The sequence below is a fragment of the Engystomops pustulosus genome, chromosome 1 (genome assembly GCF_040894005.1).
Source record: "Engystomops pustulosus chromosome 1, aEngPut4.maternal, whole genome shotgun sequence".
Lineage (NCBI taxonomy): Eukaryota > Metazoa > Chordata > Amphibia > Anura > Leptodactylidae > Engystomops > Engystomops pustulosus.
Window position 1 is genome coordinate 60,815,476 of NC_092411.1, and position 20,436 is coordinate 60,835,911.

Here is a 20,436-nt window from a genome sequence, read left to right on the forward strand (position 1 = left end):
TCAGGCGTGACTTGTCTGCAGTGGCGGCCAAGGTTGAGGTACAAGAACGGCAATCAATCTCGTGGTCAAAGTCCAGGCACAGGGTCAGGGCAGGTGGCAGAGATGCAACGTCAGAGTTCAATCCGGGGTCAGCAACAGGAGGTCCAAGCAGAGGGGTACGGGAACACAGCACAGAGGACAGCAGCACGGAGGATCACTAGTACATGGGAACACGGAGGAGCTCAGGTAACACAGGAACACGGAGGGACACAGGAGCGCAGGTGACACAGGAACGCAGGAGACACAGGAACGCAGGAGACACAGGAACGCAGGCTAATCGCAGTAAAGCTTTCTCTCAGGCTGTGAGGCACAAAGATCTGGCAAGAGATACAGGAAGAGGCAGGCTTAAGAAGTTTTAGTGAAAATGGCCAGTGCCAATTAGTGGCGCGCTGGCCCTTTAAATTTGCCGAAGGTGGCGCGTGCGTGCCCTAGGAGGCAGGGGCGCGCGCGCCATGCTGCCGGAGTCGGCGTGGGAACGGGACAGGGTAAGTAAGAAGCCGGGGGACCGAGGCAGCCTTGAAGTGCGGCACGGGTGCCCCTGCTACCCGGGAGGGAGGTCACAGAGGCACCCGTGCGTCTTCCGGCCACATCACTCCACCTGCAGTAATAATGCCCGAGCGGCCGTTTCCGGCCGCATCGAGCACTGTACAGTGACGGGCAGGAGCTTCCTGTCCCAACAGATGGCCCCTGCCCGACTACCAAAGCCATTGCCGCTATTGAAGTGCCAGCCTGTGGGCCCCCAACCAATAAATCCAGATCCAGGGGGTTGGCGCTGACACTCCAAGAGCACCAATGATGACAAGGGCCAGATAGAAACGGTCCCCGGGCTGCATGTGGCCGTACACGGGCCGTAGTTTGGGTCTCTCTGATATAGTGGAAAGAAAATCATCCCAATCGTTTGGTATGAATAACACAAATACATTTTTGTTGACCTCCTCATATTCTGGCCTTGTTAGGAAGACACCTCTTCCTATATGAGCATAACATTTACTGGCCAGCTTATATTGCACCCCAGGGCAACGTCCAACTAGATTACATAACACAGTCACTCACATAGTTCCTCGCCATCTTCTTCTTTTCATCTCTTATCTTTGTTGCCTTGTGGAGGTTTTCCCCCAGTCATTGCCGTTGAGGATGGCCGTGGACTGGAGCCCCCTTTCCTGCTGATCCTCTCTCCCTAGGTATTTCTGTCAGTGCCCGATTCTGCCAGGCTTGGATCCGTGAATGTGTACGTTGAGGCTGAAACTTTCACTGCCTCTGGAAAAGCTTGGAGCACAAGGGACTAAAAGCTCTTCTATTTTTTGTGAGTTCCGCTGAATACTCCACGAGTGATAACATCTTTGCATTCTCTATCACTAGGGGCACCCTCCTGCGCCTGCGCCTTGATTATCTGCATAATCGAGATATTTTGCAATCGCCTGTCTTTAGACTATTCTGTGGGCTCGCTCAATTTATACCGTTCCCAAAGCCCTAGTAGTTGCGGCAGCGTATCCGAAGAGATCTTATGTAACTGTGGCAGTGTGGTCCTTTCAGGCAAGCCCACTAGACGTATATTGCTTCTACTAGACCTGTTTTCGAGATCTTCTATCTTGTCCGCCATTTTAGCTGACTCTGTGGTGGCTGCCGTTATCTTTATTAAAGCCACTGCTAAGTCATCTTCCAAGGTGGATATGTGCCGTTCCGCTTCATCGGTTAGAATGAGAGTCAATCTCCGCCTGTAAAGCTTCTAATGTATCTTCGATTGCTGTGGAAACTGTTTCCTGTATACTTGGAGCTATTGTCTTAGCTTCTTCCATAGCCAGCTTTTTGTAGTTTATAGGAGCCTTGGGCTGGGTCTGAGCTTGTGTCTGACTCTCGCATGTCGTCTTCAGACATTTCTCCTCCCTGTGCCCATGGTTGCGGGGGCACCATTACTATCTCCTGTCAGTCTTGTAATGTATGCTGGTGAGCAAGATCTACAACCTTTTTTCTGGGTCTATAGTTCTTCTGTGCTTTAATTTATGCCAGTGGAGGGTGGTGTACATGGAAGTCCCCCGATCACAAGGGGGGGGGGGGGGCGGAAGAAGGGGTGCTGCCACCTACTGCTTCTCTGATGTTGTGAGCTGTTCTCCTGCGCTTTCACCTCGGGAACCACCGCTGCCCTCCTTTCCCCCTTTAGCTTTCAGGTACTGGCTGCCTTACGCAGTCTTTTGTAGTAGGTTGACCGACCCAGCTGGATCCTGAATTCAAGGGGGCACCTCAGCGACCTGCCTCCCCACAGATGGCGTGGGATGTTCAAGTCCTCTCAGTCGCATGGCCCGCCGCTCGATCCAGCAGCCGCCGCCGGACTGCTTTGACATACTTTGTGCAGCACTGTGTAATCTGAGTGTGCTATATAAATAAAGAATTATTATTATTATTTATTAAAGTTTTTGTGCCAGTTTTCTGCCTGACTTTGCATTGAAAAGAACGTACAAGATGCTTGTACCTGTATCTCGCCAATTTCTGTCAGCTCCATACAGATTAATGGAGCAGAATGGTTATGCACGGCCAATGGAGGTACGTGGGACCCCATTGCACCCCTCGTTCTTGTGATCTCTGGGGGTCTCATCACTGAGACCCCCACTGATCAGCAAGTTAGGCCCTATCCTGTGGTGATCGTCGCTCCCTGTGGCGCCATTGAGTGACGATTGGTCGCAATGACAGCCTTGGGTCTTCAGAAGACCCGAGGCCGCCTCGTTTAAACTCATTCATTACGATGTGCAATTTGCACATTTTAATGAATGAGGTGAAAAATCCCCATATATTGCCATACTGTAGTATAGCAGAATATGCTAGGATCAATCAGACAACCTAGGGTAAAAGTACCCAAGGGCAGTGATGGTGAACCTTTTAGAGACCGAGTGCCCAAGCTACAACTAAAATCCACTTATTTACCGTGAAATGCCAACATGGAATTTTAAGCAGTAACTTATTACTACTTTTTCTTCCACATATTTCAATCGTATCAGCCCCTAATACCACCAATACAGTTGAAATAAGGAGGGAAAATTCAGACTCTCATTGTAGCTTTTCTCCAGATTAAGAATGAAGGGTCCAGCAGGATGACCTCCAAAGATAAAACAGCCACTTTCACACCTTCTTACTTTTCTCGCAGTTCCAATGGAGTGTTTCTTTAAAATAGCGCTGAGAGCAGCATCTCTTAAGTTGCCTGGGACTGCAGGAAGATTTGATGGATTTGTTCCTGTCTGGGTATTGATGATTACACTATTATGGGGGTCGGGTATTGATGATTACACTATTATGGGGGTCGGGTATTGATGATTACACTATTATGGGGTCGGGTATGGATGATTACACTATTATGGGGTCGGGTATGGATGATTACACTATTATGGGGGTCGGGTATTGATGATTACACTATTATGGGGGTCGGGTATTGATGATTACACTATTATGGGGTCGGGTATGGATGATTACACTATTATGGGGTCGGGTATGGATGATTACACTATGATGGGGTCGGGTATGGATGATTACACTATTATAGGGGTCGGGTATTGATGATTACACTATTATGGGGGTCGGGTACTGATGATTACACTATTATAGGGGTCAGATATTGATGATTACACTATTATGGGGTCGGGTATTGATGATTACACTATTATGGGGGTCGGGTATTGATGAATACACTATTATAGGGGTCCGGTATTGATGATTACACTATTATGGGGTCGGGTAGTGATGATTACACCATAGCACTACAGTCGGGTATGGATGATAATCTTATGATGGGATCATTTATTAACGATTACACTTGGATAGGTGGTATTTGGATGCTTATACGTTTCTGGGGTCAGGTTTGGATGATTACGTTGCCTGTGTAGTAGTGATGTGAATCCCTCTATTGGGTATAACCACAGGCCGCACTCCTCGGCCGCAGCCATGACGCCCCCCCCCCCTATAGTTAGACCCCGCCCTTTCCCTCAGTGAGGCCACGCCTCCCCCAGCCGGCTCCCGGGATCCCAGTCTGTGGCCCCGCCCTCTGTGCAGCTCACTCTCCGCCTAGTCCGGGTTACGTGGCAGCGCTACCGTCAGCAGCAGAGCGGCGGACATATTACACGCCGGCCTGGGTAACCGGCTGCAACAACACTACCAGTGCGGCGGAGCTACACGGAGCTGAGCGGCGGTGCACAGGTGAGGAGGCGCGACATGTGCTGCAGGAATCTCCCCCCGGCTACACATTCAGGAGCTGTCGCTTATCTCTATGACACAAGCCTCATCTCCATTGTACAGGGGACCCGGGGGATGGGTGCAAGGCATGCTGGGAGATGTAGTCCTGCACTGTAGTGCCAGGCATGTCACTGCCGGTGTCACAGATGCTGGAGACAATCAGAGGAAGACACGGGCAGCAGTGTGGACAACCCCTTTAAGGCCGGGCACTCGGTAGTCACAGCAGTCAGCTGTTCTGTACCCTGCCAGCAAATCAGATGCACTCAGGAAGGTCATGTGACCTGTAGGGCCATCTCTTTAATTCCCTTAAGGATGCACTCTTAAAGGGAATGTGTCACAATAGTATTTATTATAGTATAATATTTTATATATAAAGGAATGAGTTAGACATTATTGATATATATTATAACTCTGTGTATGTAAATCTGCACAATACACGATGTTTAGATGTTGTGCAGTGCACACAGAGCTAATGAAGGTCATATTAGGTCTGCAGCTTTTAAGATCGGCTTTTGACCCCAAAAAGAAGCCTCATAAGTGCCTGACGTAACAAAAATGTAGTGCTGTGTACGCTATGCGATAAATGTACAATGTGTGTATGTAAGAGTCCTGGTTCTGATCCGTTTCTACCTGCAGTGCCCCATCCCAGAAAATGATGGAAGAGAGCGGCATTGAGACAACTCCTCCTGGCACCCCTCCTCCCAGCACCCTGGGGATGTCGCACCCAGCTACTACAGCCATCACCACCCCAATTCCACCAGGTAGTAACCCTGCACCCCTGTGATGTGCCTGTACTGCAAATATTCACTCCCTGTATCTTAATGTGGGGGTTCTCTGCACACTATACAGAACGTGTAAGAGGTTGTCAGCTTCCTATGTGGTAACTGTATTTTTAGTCTTCTCTAAGTGAATGAAAACATTCGCGTTTACATTCGGAGGCAGTAAAGGTTGTTGCACTTGGCCTTTCACGGTGGCTTAGTGGTTAGCATTACAGTCTTGTAGCGCTAGGGACCTGGGTTCAACTCCCAGGGTCAATATCTGCAAAGAATTTGTACATTCTCTCCGTGTTTGCATGGGTTTCCTCCAGGTCCTCTGGTTTCCTCCCTCACACCAAAACATACTGGTAAGTTGATTAGATTGTGAGCCCCATTGGGGACAGGGACTGATTTGGCAAGCCCTGTGCAGCGCTGCGTAATCTGTGTGCGCTATGTAAATAATTATTATTTCTTATTTCCATGGGGGGATTGTCCGCTTGCTAAAAAAAAGAAGTGGTCTGTCCTATATTTTGAGCAATTTGTTCTGAATTTGCTGCAGATTTTCCAACTAAAATTTAGCCAAGTAAAAATACCCTAATAAATCAGGTGTAGACAGCTTCATAAATCCCCCAATGTGTACAATAATACAGATACTCCTTTCCCTTTTGTCATACATATGCCATAACCTCACATTAGACCATTTTTAGTGATTACTGTATCACACATACAACAGTTGTCTGCTCTCTGATATTTACCACACTCTGCAAAATATTGGGACAGGATGTCAAGTCCTATATTACAGTGGTCCCCAACCTTTTTTTTTGCCCAGGGACCGGCTGTAAACATATATTTTCTCCAGGGACCAGTAGGTGGGGGGATACAGTCTGGTCTCTGTTTCATAGCCAAAAATGTAAGTTTGCATGCCCCATAAAACTCCCTGTGTGTCTAGCTTATATTGTCCAATTTCCCGAAGAAGCCCCCCCCCACTCTCTACTTTCCCAGCTGAACTAAAAACAAAAAAATACTCACCTTCCTTGTTCCCCTGCAGCAGTCTTCTCTTAGCTCACCGTCAATAGAACAGTGCATTTACATGGAAATTAAGTAATGGGAGAGAAGACTGCTGCAGGGGAACGGGGAAGGTGAGTATATTTTCTTTTGTTTGTTTTTACAGAGGTCCAGCGCGGCCTGGAACCAGGTGTTCCATGGCCCGGTCTTGGGCCATGGACCGGTGGTTGGGGAACACTGCTATATTAGACTCATAAAATAAATGCTCAACTCCAGCCTTAGGTTTTATGTCTTTTCTGAAAATGTCATACAAGTATCCCGTTAAATTCACATATGTCTCTGTTTAGGGTTTGCTTGTTGTGATGGAAGACAAAGGCCATTTAACCATTGATGTGTTCTGTTTTTTTTATTCACAGTTTTGTCAAGTCCATTGGCTGCTCCGACAATCCCCTCAGCCCAATCTTATTCTCCTCCTACTTTCTCTTCTCCTCTTCCCACTTCAACCATTCCTCCAATGAGAACGTCAGTTCCTCTACCATTTACACCTCCACCTCTGGCCTCAGGGGGGTTGCTGCCTCCTCTTCACACCTCAGCACCCGCAGGTTTCAGCAGTCCATTGCCATCCCTGTCTTCCCCTATGTCTTTTCCTCCTCCTCCACTCAGCTCCACTCCTGCACCACCGGTCGTCTTATCTGCACCACCTATGGGTCCTCCAGTCACAGGATTTTCTATGGCCTCCACCTATGATATTACAAAGGGTCATGCGGGGCGAGCACCACAGACACCGTTGATGCCTTCGTATTCTGCACCCCCTGTCTCAGGTTGTGTCTTTGGAATGTTTTGTATTCTTACTTTGTTCTATTGGGTTGATACATAGAAAACCTCTTTCTGGCATGTGTTATTGCTGTTGTAATTTAGTGAAAGCAGAGTATATGAACATGGGGGATGGTCTTAAAGTTATGGAAAAACTATTATCATTGTAGTTCTATATTCCCAGCTCTGGCCTGGCTGGACCTGCTGGGGGTAAACAAGTTTCATTTTATAGCAGTCCGTATTCTGCAAGTGAATTTGGGTGGGGGTGGGGGGGTTTAAGCACCTGCTTGAGTTTCCTGTATATATTTACATTAGGAATACTTTTTTTTTTAAGCGCCCAGACAGTAAAACTTTAAAAATATATTCATCATACAATTTTGATACAGGCAGAGGGGTCCCTCTGTAACTAGGGGTCGCCTGTAAGTCGGGTGTCCTTAAGTAGGGGACTGCCTGTACTAAAAAATGGTGATTTAATATCTTATCCTGGTCTTGTTTTCTTTCTATTACATAGCCCTGCCTTGATGTCTTTGAGTAACCTGTGTGATAATAACTTTATTCCCTAATGTACCAGGATCAGGTGCTGTCAGACATCAGCAACACTAAGTAATATGTGGCAAAGCTAAAAATGGCGCTAAATAACTGAATGCAGCTGGAGAATTCATCTCTCTCCATGCTAGTATATCCTGCCTGTGTATACATGATATAAGAAGAGAGGTTAGCATCCTTTTTAGAGATTTTACGTTCTCCATGTTTTCCAGTAGTAAATATTTAAAGGGCACCTACCACCACAAATCTACCTATAAAGGTAGATCGGGTGGTAGGTGGATCAATGGGACGTGAGGATAGCCCTTTTAAGGGCTAATCCTCACGTCCCCGCACTGTTTTGTAAACTTTTATTACCCTAATATGTTAATTTACTTATGCGGCTACTGGGGCGTGGAGTAGCCGCATCTGAGGTTACACGAGGCGGCTACTCCACGCCCCGGTAGCCACATTACCCCTCCTACTCACCATGTTCGGCGCGCAGCTGCTCGTAGCTGCGCGCCCTCGTCCGACGATCCTGCCGCCTGCGCATGCGCGGAACAGCAGGCCCGCGCCTGCGCGGTCACTGCTCTGAAGCCGGGGCTGCACAGACGCGGGCCTGCTGTTCTGCGCATGCGCAGACGGCAGGATCGTCTGACGAGGGCGCGCAGCTACGAGCAGCTGCGCGCCGAACATGGTGAGTAGGAGGGGTAATGTGGCTACCGGGGCGTGGAGTAGCCGCCTCGTGTAACCTCAGATGCGGCTACTCCACGCCCCAGTAGCCGCATAAGTAAATTAACATATTAGGGTAATAAAAGTTTACAAAACAGTGCGGGGACGTGAGGATTAGCCCTTAAAAGGGCTATCCTCACGTCCCATTGATTCACCTACCACCCAATCTACCTTTATAGGTAGATTTGTGGTGGTAGGTTTCCTTTAAAGCGTATCTAAACATTTCACTACTGTTTTCTGAAACAAAAAAAAAAAAAGTTTGAAGTTTATGTTTGTGCTCACCTTTATTATAGAAATCTATTGTACCTTATTTTTTTCCTGTTTGTTATGAGAGGTTGCACTAACATTTTGCCAGAAGGGCATTTTGCCAGAAGGGCATTTTGCCAGAAGGGCATTTGCCAGAAGGGCATTTTTTTAAATTCATTTTTCGCTCTCCACCCTCAAAAATCTAGACCTTTTCATGTACGGTGTATTTCGCCATCTTCTGACGCTAATAACTTTTTCATACTTTGTTGTACGGAAATGTGTAAAATGTAATTTTTTGCTAGACAAGATGATGTTTTCAATGCTGCCATTTTGAGGACTGTACAGCCTGTTGGTTAAATTTTTATAAAAAATTTTATGTGATGTAAGATGGTGTAAAAGTGGCATTTCACACATTTGTGTGCTATTATCTGTTATGCAGTTCACCACCAGGAATAACCGTTTTTATATCTTAATAGACCGGGGCATTTTGTGACCCGGTGTTGCTTAATATGTTTGGGATTTTTACGGCTTATTAAGTTTTAAATCAGTTCTAGGGAAATTGGGGTGATTTTATTTTTTATTTTTTTACAGGGGCAAATTTAGCAAAGAACACATTATATATGTGTACCCTGCTTTTCTTATATATAGATCACAGATAGCCGTGATCTAATGATAACAACCCATTGGATGACTGTTATCAGTGATCTGTATAGAGAGACCTGCAGAGGGATTGTATATAGCATTCTCCCTGCAGCCTTTCACTGTAAACAAGGGTAGGGTGACAGGGGATTGATAATATTGGCCCCCTGTCACAGTAAAGGATCGGGCTGTCTCATAGACAGTGCGATCCTGCTGATGGCACTGTGTGCATGATCACACACAGCCATGGGGATGGGCGGAGCTACTCCCTGCGGCCGCTGTTGCACGTCATGTGACCTAAGCTCCGGTCACATGACCTTCTTTCTGGCGCAAGCAGGCCTGGCAGGGGGCTCTGCTGACGGCACACACTGCAATCCGATCGCAGTGAGCGCTGGCACCGCTCTGAGTCATCAGCCAGTCCCTAAACAAGAAAATCACCAAGCCGTATTTATACGCTTGATGAATTTTTTGGAGGAGTAAATCAGCCTCTACATGCATCATAGACGCTTGTAGAGGCGTTAGCTAGACCTCTGGTGGGCAGTAAAGGAAAGCTGTTCTGAGGTCATACACAACTACTGATAAGGAGAGGAGGCTACAGCATAACTCCTTACACACCTACATGGCATTCTTCCATTTGATAATTCAGTTCTGTGCAGGAAGAAAATTAATTATTTTCCTTAAAGGGCACCTACCACCACAAATCTACCTATAAAGGTAGATTGGGTGGTAGGTGGATCAATGGGACGTGAGGATAGCCCTTTTAAGGGCTAATCCTCACGTCCCTGCACTTTTTTAATAACTTTAATTTGATATTTATTCAAATTTACTTATGCGGCTACCGGGGCGTGGAGTAGCCGCATATGAGATTACACGAGGCGGCTACTCCACGCCCCGGTAGCCACTTTACCCCTCCTACTCACCCATCTTCGGCGCGCAGCTCCGCGTAGCTGCGCGCCCTCGTCCGGCGATCCTGCCGTCTGCGCATGCGCAGAAGAGCAGGTCCGCGCCTGCGCGGTCACAACTCCGAAACAGGCGCGGGCCTGCTCTTCTGCGCATGCGCAGACGGCAGGATCGCCGGACGAGGGCGCGCAGCTACGCGGAGCTGCGCGCCGAAGATGGGTGAGTAGGAGGGGTAAAGTGGCTACCGGGGCGTGGAGTAGCCGCCTCGTGTAATCTCATATGCGGCTTCTCCACGCCCCGGTAGCCGCATAAGTAAATTTGAATAAATATCAAATTAAAGTTATTAAAAAAGTGCAGGGACGTGAGGATTAGCCCTTAAAAGGGCTATCCTCACGTCCCATTGATCCACCTACCACCCAATCTACCTTTATAGGTAGATTTGTGGTGGTAGGTTCCCTTTAATAAAGTGTACTACTAACAATGCTATTATCATCTGCCATATTAATGAAGTCTATTTTAGGTTACATGTATCACCTAATACATGAACACCTGTCACCTCTCCTGACACTTCTTCCCTTTTGTCAGTTTATTCATATATTTCTAATAGAAATAACAGAAGGACGGCGCAATGTAGAGGTAGTTAAGAAGTAATGTGAAATCCAGGACCTGGTGTATTATAGATCAGGAATGCTTTAATGTAATTGGTGTTTTATCTTTTATTTTATAGTTTTATCAAATCCTGTTACCCAGGTTGCTCCTGTGGTCCCTGGTGTATCTGGCTCTTCCATTACATTTCCAGAGGAGCCTGAAGATCCTAGGGTGCTTGCCGCACATAATGAGCCGCCTGCCGGAGGAATCTGGGGCTTTATTAAGGTAAGACACATGGGCTTATGTATTTTATAACATTATCCAATAACTTTTTTTTCTGCACCATTGTTAAAGGCTGTTTTCCCTAATCATTTCTTATCCACTTTAACTATTGGCTTCACAGACCTACCACTAAATACAGTACTTACTGTGTAAATAAAGCATGGATGAACCAGGGACACTTACTCATAGATTGTTATATTATATTCATGTTTGTTATCCAACTACGGCAGGTCTGTAGTTTTTTGCTACAGGCAGGCACAGGGCAGGAACACCACACACTCACTCACACACTCACTCACACTCACTCACTCACTCACACTCACTCACACTCACTCACTCACACTCACTCACTCACACTCACTCACTCACACTCACTCACACTCACTCACTCACACTCACTCACTCACACTCACTCACTCACACTCACTCACTCACACTCACTCACTCACACTCACTCACTCACACTCACTCACTCACTCACACTCACTCGCTCACTCACACTCACTCACACTCACTCACACTCACTCACTCACACTCACTCACACTCACTCACACTCACTCACACTCACTCACTCACACTCACTCACACTCACTCACACTCACTCACTCACACTCACTCACACTCACTCACTCACTCACTCACTCTCTCTCCACTGGTGCCGTTCCCCTGTCCACAACCACATGACCTAAATAGATAAATATCTCTCGATCTTAGGATGGTTATTGCTTTTCTATAAATTGTAATTAAACACTTCCATTTTTTTTTTAGGGGGTCGCTGGGAATCCAGTGGTGAAGTCTGTACTGGATAAAACCAAACACTCTGTGGAGAGTGTGATCACTACATTGGACCCTGGGATGGCGCCATATATCAGTGAGTAAAAAAGAAATGACAAAATCCACTCCATAGGTTTTATTGGAGCCGCTCAGACTCATTTGCATAATTTTTAAAGCCTTTTTAAAGAGCATAATCCGGCCAGAGGGAGCACACACCACAATGTCAATGTGCTTGGTTTACAATCCTCAATCCTGGTGGAAAATGTCCTTTAAAACTAATAAAATTTGATCTTAACCAATTTGGGGCCAGATTATTTCAATTTTTTTGCATTTTCATTTTCTACTCCCAGGCTTTAAAAATCCATAGCTTTTTATTCTTCCGTTCACAGAGCTGTACGAGGCCTTGTTTTCTGCCTAACAAATTTTACTTCCTAGTGACAGCATTTCATATTCCATACCGGTTACTGGGAAGCTGGAAAAAAATTCTAAATGCGATGAAACTGTATGAAAAAAACGCATTTGTGCCATTTTTTGTGGGCTTGGTCTTTACAGCTTTCACTGTGCACTCAAAATGACACATCTCCTTTATTCCTTCAGTCACTACAAGCCGATATCCGAAATTTGTATAGATGTTGTTATATTTTAATACATTTTAAAAAATGTTAAACTTTTGTAAAAAAAAAAAAATAAATAAATAAATAACACAACTTTTTCGTGATGACGTTTATGTTGCTACCCTTTTGGGGACTGTATGACCTTCTGATCACTTTTTATTAAATTTATTTATGCGTTACAAAATGGTGAAAGTGGCATTTTCGATACTGGGTTCACCGTCGCAAATAACTGTTTGGGACATTTGGGATATGGCGATACCTAACATGTTTATGATTTTATTGAGCTTTTTATATCGGTTCTAGGGAAAAGGGGGTGATTTTGAAGTTTTATTTACTTTTTTTTTTTTTTTCTACTTTTACAACTTTTTTTTTTTTTTTTTTTTTAGACCCCCCCCAAGGGTCTAAAAATAACCGATCCTACCGTACCCTGCAATAATTTGCTAGTGCCAGGTAAATGATTACCTGGCGGGTTTCAGCGATGGGTCTGCTGCATAATGCACCAGCCTGTGAGCCCTTTTAAGGTTTTATTCATGTGTCTTTTATTTGTTTAGGATCTGGAGGAGAGCTTGACCTAGTGGTAACGTCAAAGAAAGAAGTGAAGGTTTCTGCTGTACGAGATGCTTTTCAAGAAGTTTTTGGCATGGCGCTTGTAACCGGAGAAGATGGGCAGTCAAACATTGCTCCGCAGCCGATTGGCTATGCTGCCGGTCTGAAGGTACAGTAACTTATGTTACTTTATATAGGCTTACAGAGAAAGATGTGGAATTAAAGTATTAAGGGCTCATTCAGATGGGTGGTTTTTTTTACGTCCCCGTGCTATCCGTTTCTGACGGTTTTCAGTGGGTCTTTTTATATGTCCTTGCTTTTTAACGGATGCGTGGACTGTAATAAAAAAAATTGCATCATGCATTTTTTTTTTCTCATAAGCTAACCACCGATCTCCATAGAAATAAATGGAGCAGCAAAGGAAGGTATCCATATGGAGTCTGCTTCCTTTTGCAGATGTGAAAAAAACAGAATACGCACTGCAAATGAACACCACATGTACACATTTTTAGCAGACACGCTTGTCTGTTCTTACACTGTTTGAGATCATAAATTTTGAGTATCTAAAGGTTAGACACTGTAAAAGTAGCCCTAAAATGCACAATTTTCAGCTGTATCACGCGGAAAAGGTCTATGGCACCGGTTCACAGTGCGATAAAAACATGTCTCGCCGAACTGTGACTAAGCCTGGTTTTCTATGGAGAGGGGAGGGGTGAGGAGTGTTCACCTGGGTTATGGCCCGGGTGAGCACACAGCCGTCTGCATGAGGCTTAGAACTGTAACGTGCTTAATAATAAATCTCCTTAAGTTTCAGACTGTCTATTCTAAGTTTGCACCTGGTTTTTTTTTTTTTTTGTATAAAAATTAATTTTTTTGCCAGAAAAATTCACCAGAATTTTCACACATTGGCATAATTTTTGACACCACTTTGGTCACGCTTCTTTCCGGTGTGCAAAGACCTTGTTAGTTGTACAAGTAGTAAAGTGTCAAAAAATGGACCCTATGTCGCTGGTATGTATGGTCCACTCATGCATCAATTGACTAGAAAAGATCTGCCTCAGCTGAAATCTTGGGCATGAATAGTAGCTACCCTAAAATAAGTGCTTCAGGCAGGCGACTCACCCACGTGGCTGTAGAAACCACAACCATGTGCATAAAACCATACTTGGGACCAGTGACACAATGGATAGCATACTGCAAAAATATACATTCAATGAAGAAGCAGGATGCATCCACAGCCTCTTCTCTATCAATTAGGGAGAAATGGACTTGGGCACCAATGTTCAGAGCCGCAATCAGATTATTGTCCCCCGAAAATCAGGAAATTTAAAAGTGTATATCTCTGATTCTGTTTCACCTAGAAACACAATATTATATTAAAATGGAGAGTTCTGTTTCTAGATGGTATTGTTCAGGAGATATGACCATATAAAATTTGACACTGTCATGATGTATAGCTACGTGCTATCTGCGTGGTGCATGTACAAATAAGTATAGTAGCTGTATGGCAGTCATGAACGGGTTTAAGTGTCAAATATTTTTTATAATGGTAATTGGCTTCTGTATAATCTATTCATGAATAAAAAAACAACAGTATGAGTTTTCAAGTATTGTTCCAGTACCTTAACTAATAATACCTGTTGTCTGCAGGGAGCTCAGGAAAGGATTGATAGCCTGCGCCGGAGCGGAGTGATCCATGAGAAGCAGCCTGCTGTGTCAGTGGAAAATTTCATTGCTGAGCTTCTGCCAGACAAGTAAGCACTGGATATATAGGCAGAATAACATGACTTTGCTGATGTTCACCATTTAAAGGGGAAAAAAGTGCTGTCCATGTTCTTTTGTATGGCATCAGTCACATATAGGCATTTGTCATGGATATTGCAGTTATAAGTGGCAATCCTAATCCTGTGCTTATTTGTGTACAAGAATGAGTTTTCTGTGTATGTCACTGTGGAGGTTACAAATCCATATTTTTATTTTAGGTGGTTTGACATTGGCTGTATAATTGTTGATGACCCAATCCATGGGATACGTTTAGAAGCCTTCACACAAGCCACGCCGGTGCCTTTAGAATACGTACAACAGGTATTTCAGATATTGTTTGTCATTCTATGTTCTGTGACATTGCACACAGCCAGGTGGCGTGCCATAGACTGGTAAATCGGTAAAAACCCGAAACAAAACCTGTTGACAGTCCCTGGAGTAACTTTGTAGCAGACTGGCTGGGTGGGATAGAGGCAGAAGTCATCTCACACTTAGGCTACATTCACACTAACGTATGGAGGACGTATATACGGCCGATATACGTCCTCCATACACGTCAATGGGCGCACGGTACCGCTCCGTACCCGGAAAAAGATAGGACCTGTCCTATCTTTTGCCGTAATGCGGCGCCGTGCCCCATTACTTCCTATGGAGAGGGGCGGGGGTGAGCTGCGCTCACCTCCTCCTCCTCTCCCCGTGCACTGCCGTTGCCCGCTATGGTACGGGTGGGCAACGGCAGTGTGAATGTAGCCTTAATATACCTTTATACCAAATTATACCATAATATTACTTTATGCTGAGAACTTTCTGGTTACATGATAATAGAAGAGATGTCCCACTAAACACTAAAAAAGTTCAGTCTCTACATTATTTTGAAGTTCTGCTTACCATACACATTAGATGATTGTCAGCTGAGCACACTGGTTTTGGGGGACAGTCCTATTGTCTGATGTGTGCGAGAGCTTTACAACTCTCCTCGGTGGTGGGGGAGATGAGGATGAGGATGAAGATTGACATACTGAATTTCATCTCAGCTTGATCCTTTTGCTTGTAAAGGAAATCTTCCTCCAACACCTAGTATGATAAACCAGGGACACTTACTTGTAGGTCCAGGCACTGTGATTGTGGTTTCTTTTTATAGTTGTTATCCACAACCTCCTTCCAGGAGGCCATGTATAACAAATAAAAGAAGATTACCACAGTCATGGTGCCTGGATCTATGAGTAAGGTTCCTTTCACACGAACTTGTGATATGCCTAGGCTGGAACCTGGCGTAGCACACATTCGGCTGGTGAAGCGGGGGGATGAGTGCAAGGGGTGCAGCCATTATCACAGGAAAAGATGGAGCACGCTCTATCTTTTTACCTTGGACAGTACAGAGACACATGTTGTGCTCACCTAACTGCGGCCAGGTGCCATAGGCTTCTATGGGGACTGGATATCGGTCCTTCATGTTCGTGTGAAAGAGGCCTTGGTGTCCCTGGCTTGTCATGCCTTATCTTGGTGGTATATTTACTTTTAATTATAGCATTAAAATGATGCCAGTATCCAGATCCATAGAGCTGTTTTTGGACTATAACTGTGGGATAATCACTGTTAATTATAAGGATTTTTTATAAGGAGGATTGGGTTCACAACATGGAAATTTTACAGATTTTTCTCTTTAGTTTACTTAATTACTAATTCAAAGTACTGTGTGAGGAAACACACAATTGTGATAAAGAAACACTAAATACACATAATGCCCCACACAATAAAAAAAATATTCTCACCTTTTCCATCAATGATATTTGTTCTTAAAGGGGTTGTCCCGGGTTTATAAGTTGTAACAAAGTAATCAAGGAGGGTCGAACTGCTGGGACCTTTACGATGTGGAGATCGGGATCCTGTTCTCACTATTGGGTGGAGCGGCAGACCGATCAAGCTGCTAGATTCACTGATGTTGTGCCACTATAATCTCGAACAGTTCTTGGCCATCTCCAGCACTCGTATAGAATGGAGTGAAGTGGCGCAGGGTACATGCTTGGTTGCTTCTCCACCCATTAGCACGAACAGGATTACCATTTATGTGATCCCAGCCGTAGGACACATCAATCACAATGTGATCCTGTGGATAAAGGGATTGTTGCAGGTTTATAAATTATTCCCTAAGTTGCACTTAATAAAGGAAATATACCCGTTGGGAAACTACTTTTTGAAGTAGTTTCTAATGCAAAAAGCCTATTGCTGCATCCTGTTTTTGGCTTAAACTTTCTGCTTCTGGCAAAATAAACTTAAATACCTTAATACGCAAGCGCAGTAGCTCCTCTGTATCCTTAGCAAAGCTTCCACCAATGCCGGAACGTCCCTTGTAGCCACTGAAAGAAATTTGTATATTAAGGTATTTAAGTTTATTTTGGCAGCAGCAATAGGCAATATACATTGGAAACCACTTCAAAAAACAGTAGAGCTTTCTGTGTTCCAGGAGTTCAGCCACAGACCTTGTTCTCCTCAGTGTCTTGTGTCTGTCTGTAAGACTACTGGCTGGAGCAGGATCCTCCCTGTTGTGCTCTTTTTAGGAATCCTACCCTTTGATAAGTTTCATTCCCTGGCCATATATCAAAGATTATTTCCTAAGTTCTCTCTAGGATTTCTACAAGACTTTAGCCCACATTTATTAAAGCCCCTGCACCAGTTTTTTGTCTGGCTTTGTTCTTTTCGGTGCTATATGCTTATACTTGTATTTATAAAATGTCCACGACACATCATGCAGTGTTTCACGCTCAATGTTAAAGGTGCACCCAACAAAAAGTTGGTGCACTCTATCGAGCAGGGGGGCCAGATTCGTGGAGAATGTGGGACACAATCCATTAATCTGGCGCACACTACACGGGCAATCTGCACCTAGCTCAGTTTGCACTGTTTTTGATAAATGTGGACCTTTGTCTGGATCATGCAGAATGTACTGTCGGCCGACAAAGTGAGGATAACAGTTTCTTGTTCATTTTTATCATTCATTTCGAGGCATGTTGGGGGAGATGTATCAATGTAGACCAGTGCAGAGTAGAACTGCACCAGATTTATCACTGTGTCTGAAGCTGGATGATTAATCTGTATACCAGTACAAGACTGGCGAGTAGTACTTTTCCTTTCCTATTAATTGGTCTAGTTTGCTGCGCCAATATATTAATTTTTTTGCCGTGCAGACACACCCCTTTTACCGATGAACATGCTCCTTTTTTGTAGCAATAAGAAAACAGCCTGAAACTGGTCTAAAACCTTCAGTAAATGCGGCACACATAATTTTATGTGCAGTTTTCTGGTGTAGATTGATACATTTCCTCCATTGTTCATATTACTTTTCAGTGTGTTAACCATTACTACATTTTCTTTGGATTCCAGCTCTCAATATATGACAACTTGCATCCTCAATTAATACATGTCTTGTTTTTTTCTGAAATTTTAAATGGGTACAGTGCTAAATAACATGTTACTTTCATTCCCTTTACTTTATAGGCACAAAATCTGACCCCACAAGACTACAACCTGCGGTGGTCTGGCCTGTCAGTAACCGTTGGCGAAGTGCTGGAGAGAAGTTTACCCCATATCAGCAGGACTGATTGGCACGTGGCCTTCACGGGCATGTCCCGCAAGCAGATGATTTACAGCACAGCCAAAGCTCTTGCAGGAATGTATAAGCAGCGTCTCCCACCAAGAATTCTTTGAAAGCAAAACATTTTTTTTTTATATAATTGTGTTTTTCAGATACCAAACTTAGACCAAACAACATGGAAGAATAGTTTTCTATTGTTAAAAGGAAACACGCAAAGCTGCACAATCCCTTTATATTGAGATATCACATTTTTGTACAATCAAGAGGTTAAAACATTTGTTATAGAGATAAAGATCTGGAAATGCCTGCCTCTACCGTAATAGCTATTTTCAGCTGCTATAGAGGAAGCTATGTAGTAGGCTAGGCTTCTGAACAGAGGATTATACAGTATATACTGCCTATACATTCTTAAAGAGATACTTCATGAAATAACTTGTTTGTTTCTTATATTTACTCCATTGCTAAGCTTTAATTTCTATGTATGTCAGTGTATATAATACAGAATATCTGTGTGTTCATTTTGTGTCGATCAAATGGCAAGGATTATACATTGGGTAAAATTGCACCTTAATTGTCCATTTGTCTTCTTAATCATTAGAAGTGCATAGAAAATATAAAGAATAGTGCTTCCCGTTCTATAACCATTCTCTTAGAATTTCCTTGTCATTCCTCCTATAAATGTATGAATGAATAGAAAAAGGTGTTTCCAAATAGTAGTGAACATCCATTGAACTAATGGGATGACAATGCCTTGTTGTCAATTTATTTATCCAGAGTTAGGGCTCATGCACACTAACGTGTGCCCCTTGGCCGTAGCCGTACAGGCACATATCATGTGTGCTGGAGAGAAGGAGAAGCGAGCATAGAAAATAGAGCCGCACCCCCGTTCTTATGGCCAAAGATAAAGAACGCTTTATCTTGTTTGCGGGAACGGTACGGTGAGCACACTTTGTGTTCACCCTACCGAGCCCAGGCGCCATAGACCACTATAGGGGACGTATTTGCTACCGGATATACGCCCCCATACGTTAGTGTGCATGAACCCTTAGGTAAAATGACAGGGACCTTGCAGAATTCTAAATAGAAGTGCAACACAAGTTAAAGATTGTATAAAGATTGTTAAAAAAGTATATACGGTACATGTAGCCTGAAAATGTACCCTTCCGCTAATTGATAACACAAGACTCTATTTACCACCAGCAGGTTATCTTGGACAGATCCCTCTATTTTAGTCCCCAGGGGCTTATCTTGTATGGATCGTCATTCCTTTCAGTCCTGAGGGATTGCAGAGTTGTTAAACAAGCATATGATCTTTGGACTGATCCTTTCCACCATATGACTGTAATGAAACCTACTTCCCTTTTTATCCTATTGTACATATCAAGCTATTTCCATCTGTTTTTAAAATAGAAGGCTGTCAATGACTTTGAATGTCTGTCGTACATGTAGAACCTTATATAATGAACAGATTAAGGATTCCATAATCCAAAAGTAAATGAAGGCATCCATTACAAAGTACAATGCATAGCTAAATATGCGGGGCCCTTATTTTTAATATTTCTGTTCTTATGATTCCCAGTCACCTATTTTTCTCTATTCTATGCAAGTTGTATAATATTTATCTGAGATGCTAGCCCCTGTTTACAGATAGACCGCTCTTGAGCAGAGGGAATGTCCCCGTATGCTATTGTTTGTTTTTCTGCCACAAAAGGGGCATGGTTACTCATAAATCCAGGCACAATGACTGTGATGAGCAATGATCAATTACCTCCTTCTTTTTAAAATTCCTTTTAAAACTTTTAGAAGGAAGTAATGTGCCTTGAGGACTCTGAGGAAGTTACCAGAGCCCCTCCATGCTGTAGCTTCACAGGCTGTAGCACTGTAGGAGCAGGTCTCTGGGAGGGGGGATGGGAAGTACTCCTGTACTCTGTAACAGCTTGACATTAACACTATCCTGTAATTGTTATAAACAGTATATTAAACAATTCATAACTGGGCAGATACTTTAATATATTCTTATCATGGTGCAAATAGTACAAAAAATATCTATTTTGGACTCTTTTCTGGCTTAGATACAATTTCCATGGTTGTAGGTATTTTGCAGTGTAAGACCAATGTGTGACATGTGGAGTTACTTTACCGAAATATTTTTGGGACAACCCTAAAGGGTAATAAATTGCTCAGCATTGGGTAAAACAAAATCTCTGCTTCCTTTCCCCATAAGCCGCACCTCTGTGGGTTGTTTCTGGTAACGTAAAATAACCCCATTCAGTGAAGACATAAAAGATCTACATCTATTGTAATCCTGAACAACTTTTATTCATCCTAGTAACATATTGTCACTAGAATTGTTACCTCTTTTGTCCTTCTGTCTTTTAAAAATATCATTTCTAATCTTATCTCTGCTAG

General features: G+C 43.9%; 1 protein-coding gene across 2 annotated transcripts; it reads left to right on the forward strand.

Annotated features, from left to right (window-relative positions):
* Nucleotides 1–4,007: 4,007 nt before the first annotated feature.
* Nucleotides 4,008–18,769, forward strand: PRRC1 (proline rich coiled-coil 1). Of its 2 annotated transcripts, XM_072141667.1 has the most exons (9): nucleotides 4,008–4,218; nucleotides 4,891–5,015; nucleotides 6,431–6,835; nucleotides 10,594–10,739; nucleotides 11,506–11,608; nucleotides 12,677–12,840; nucleotides 14,322–14,425; nucleotides 14,654–14,756; nucleotides 17,931–18,769. In XM_072141667.1, the coding sequence occupies exons 2-9, from the start codon at nucleotides 4,907–4,909 to the stop codon at nucleotides 18,138–18,140; spliced, it is 1,344 nt and encodes a 447-aa protein (XP_071997768.1). In that variant the 5' UTR covers nucleotides 4,008–4,218; nucleotides 4,891–4,906; the 3' UTR covers nucleotides 18,141–18,769. The 2 variants fall into 2 exon arrangements, with proteins under 2 accessions (XP_071997768.1, XP_071997778.1); XM_072141677.1 differs by lacking the exon at nucleotides 6,431–6,835 and having other exon boundaries at nucleotides 4,010–4,218.
* Nucleotides 18,770–20,436: the final 1,667 nt, after the last annotated feature.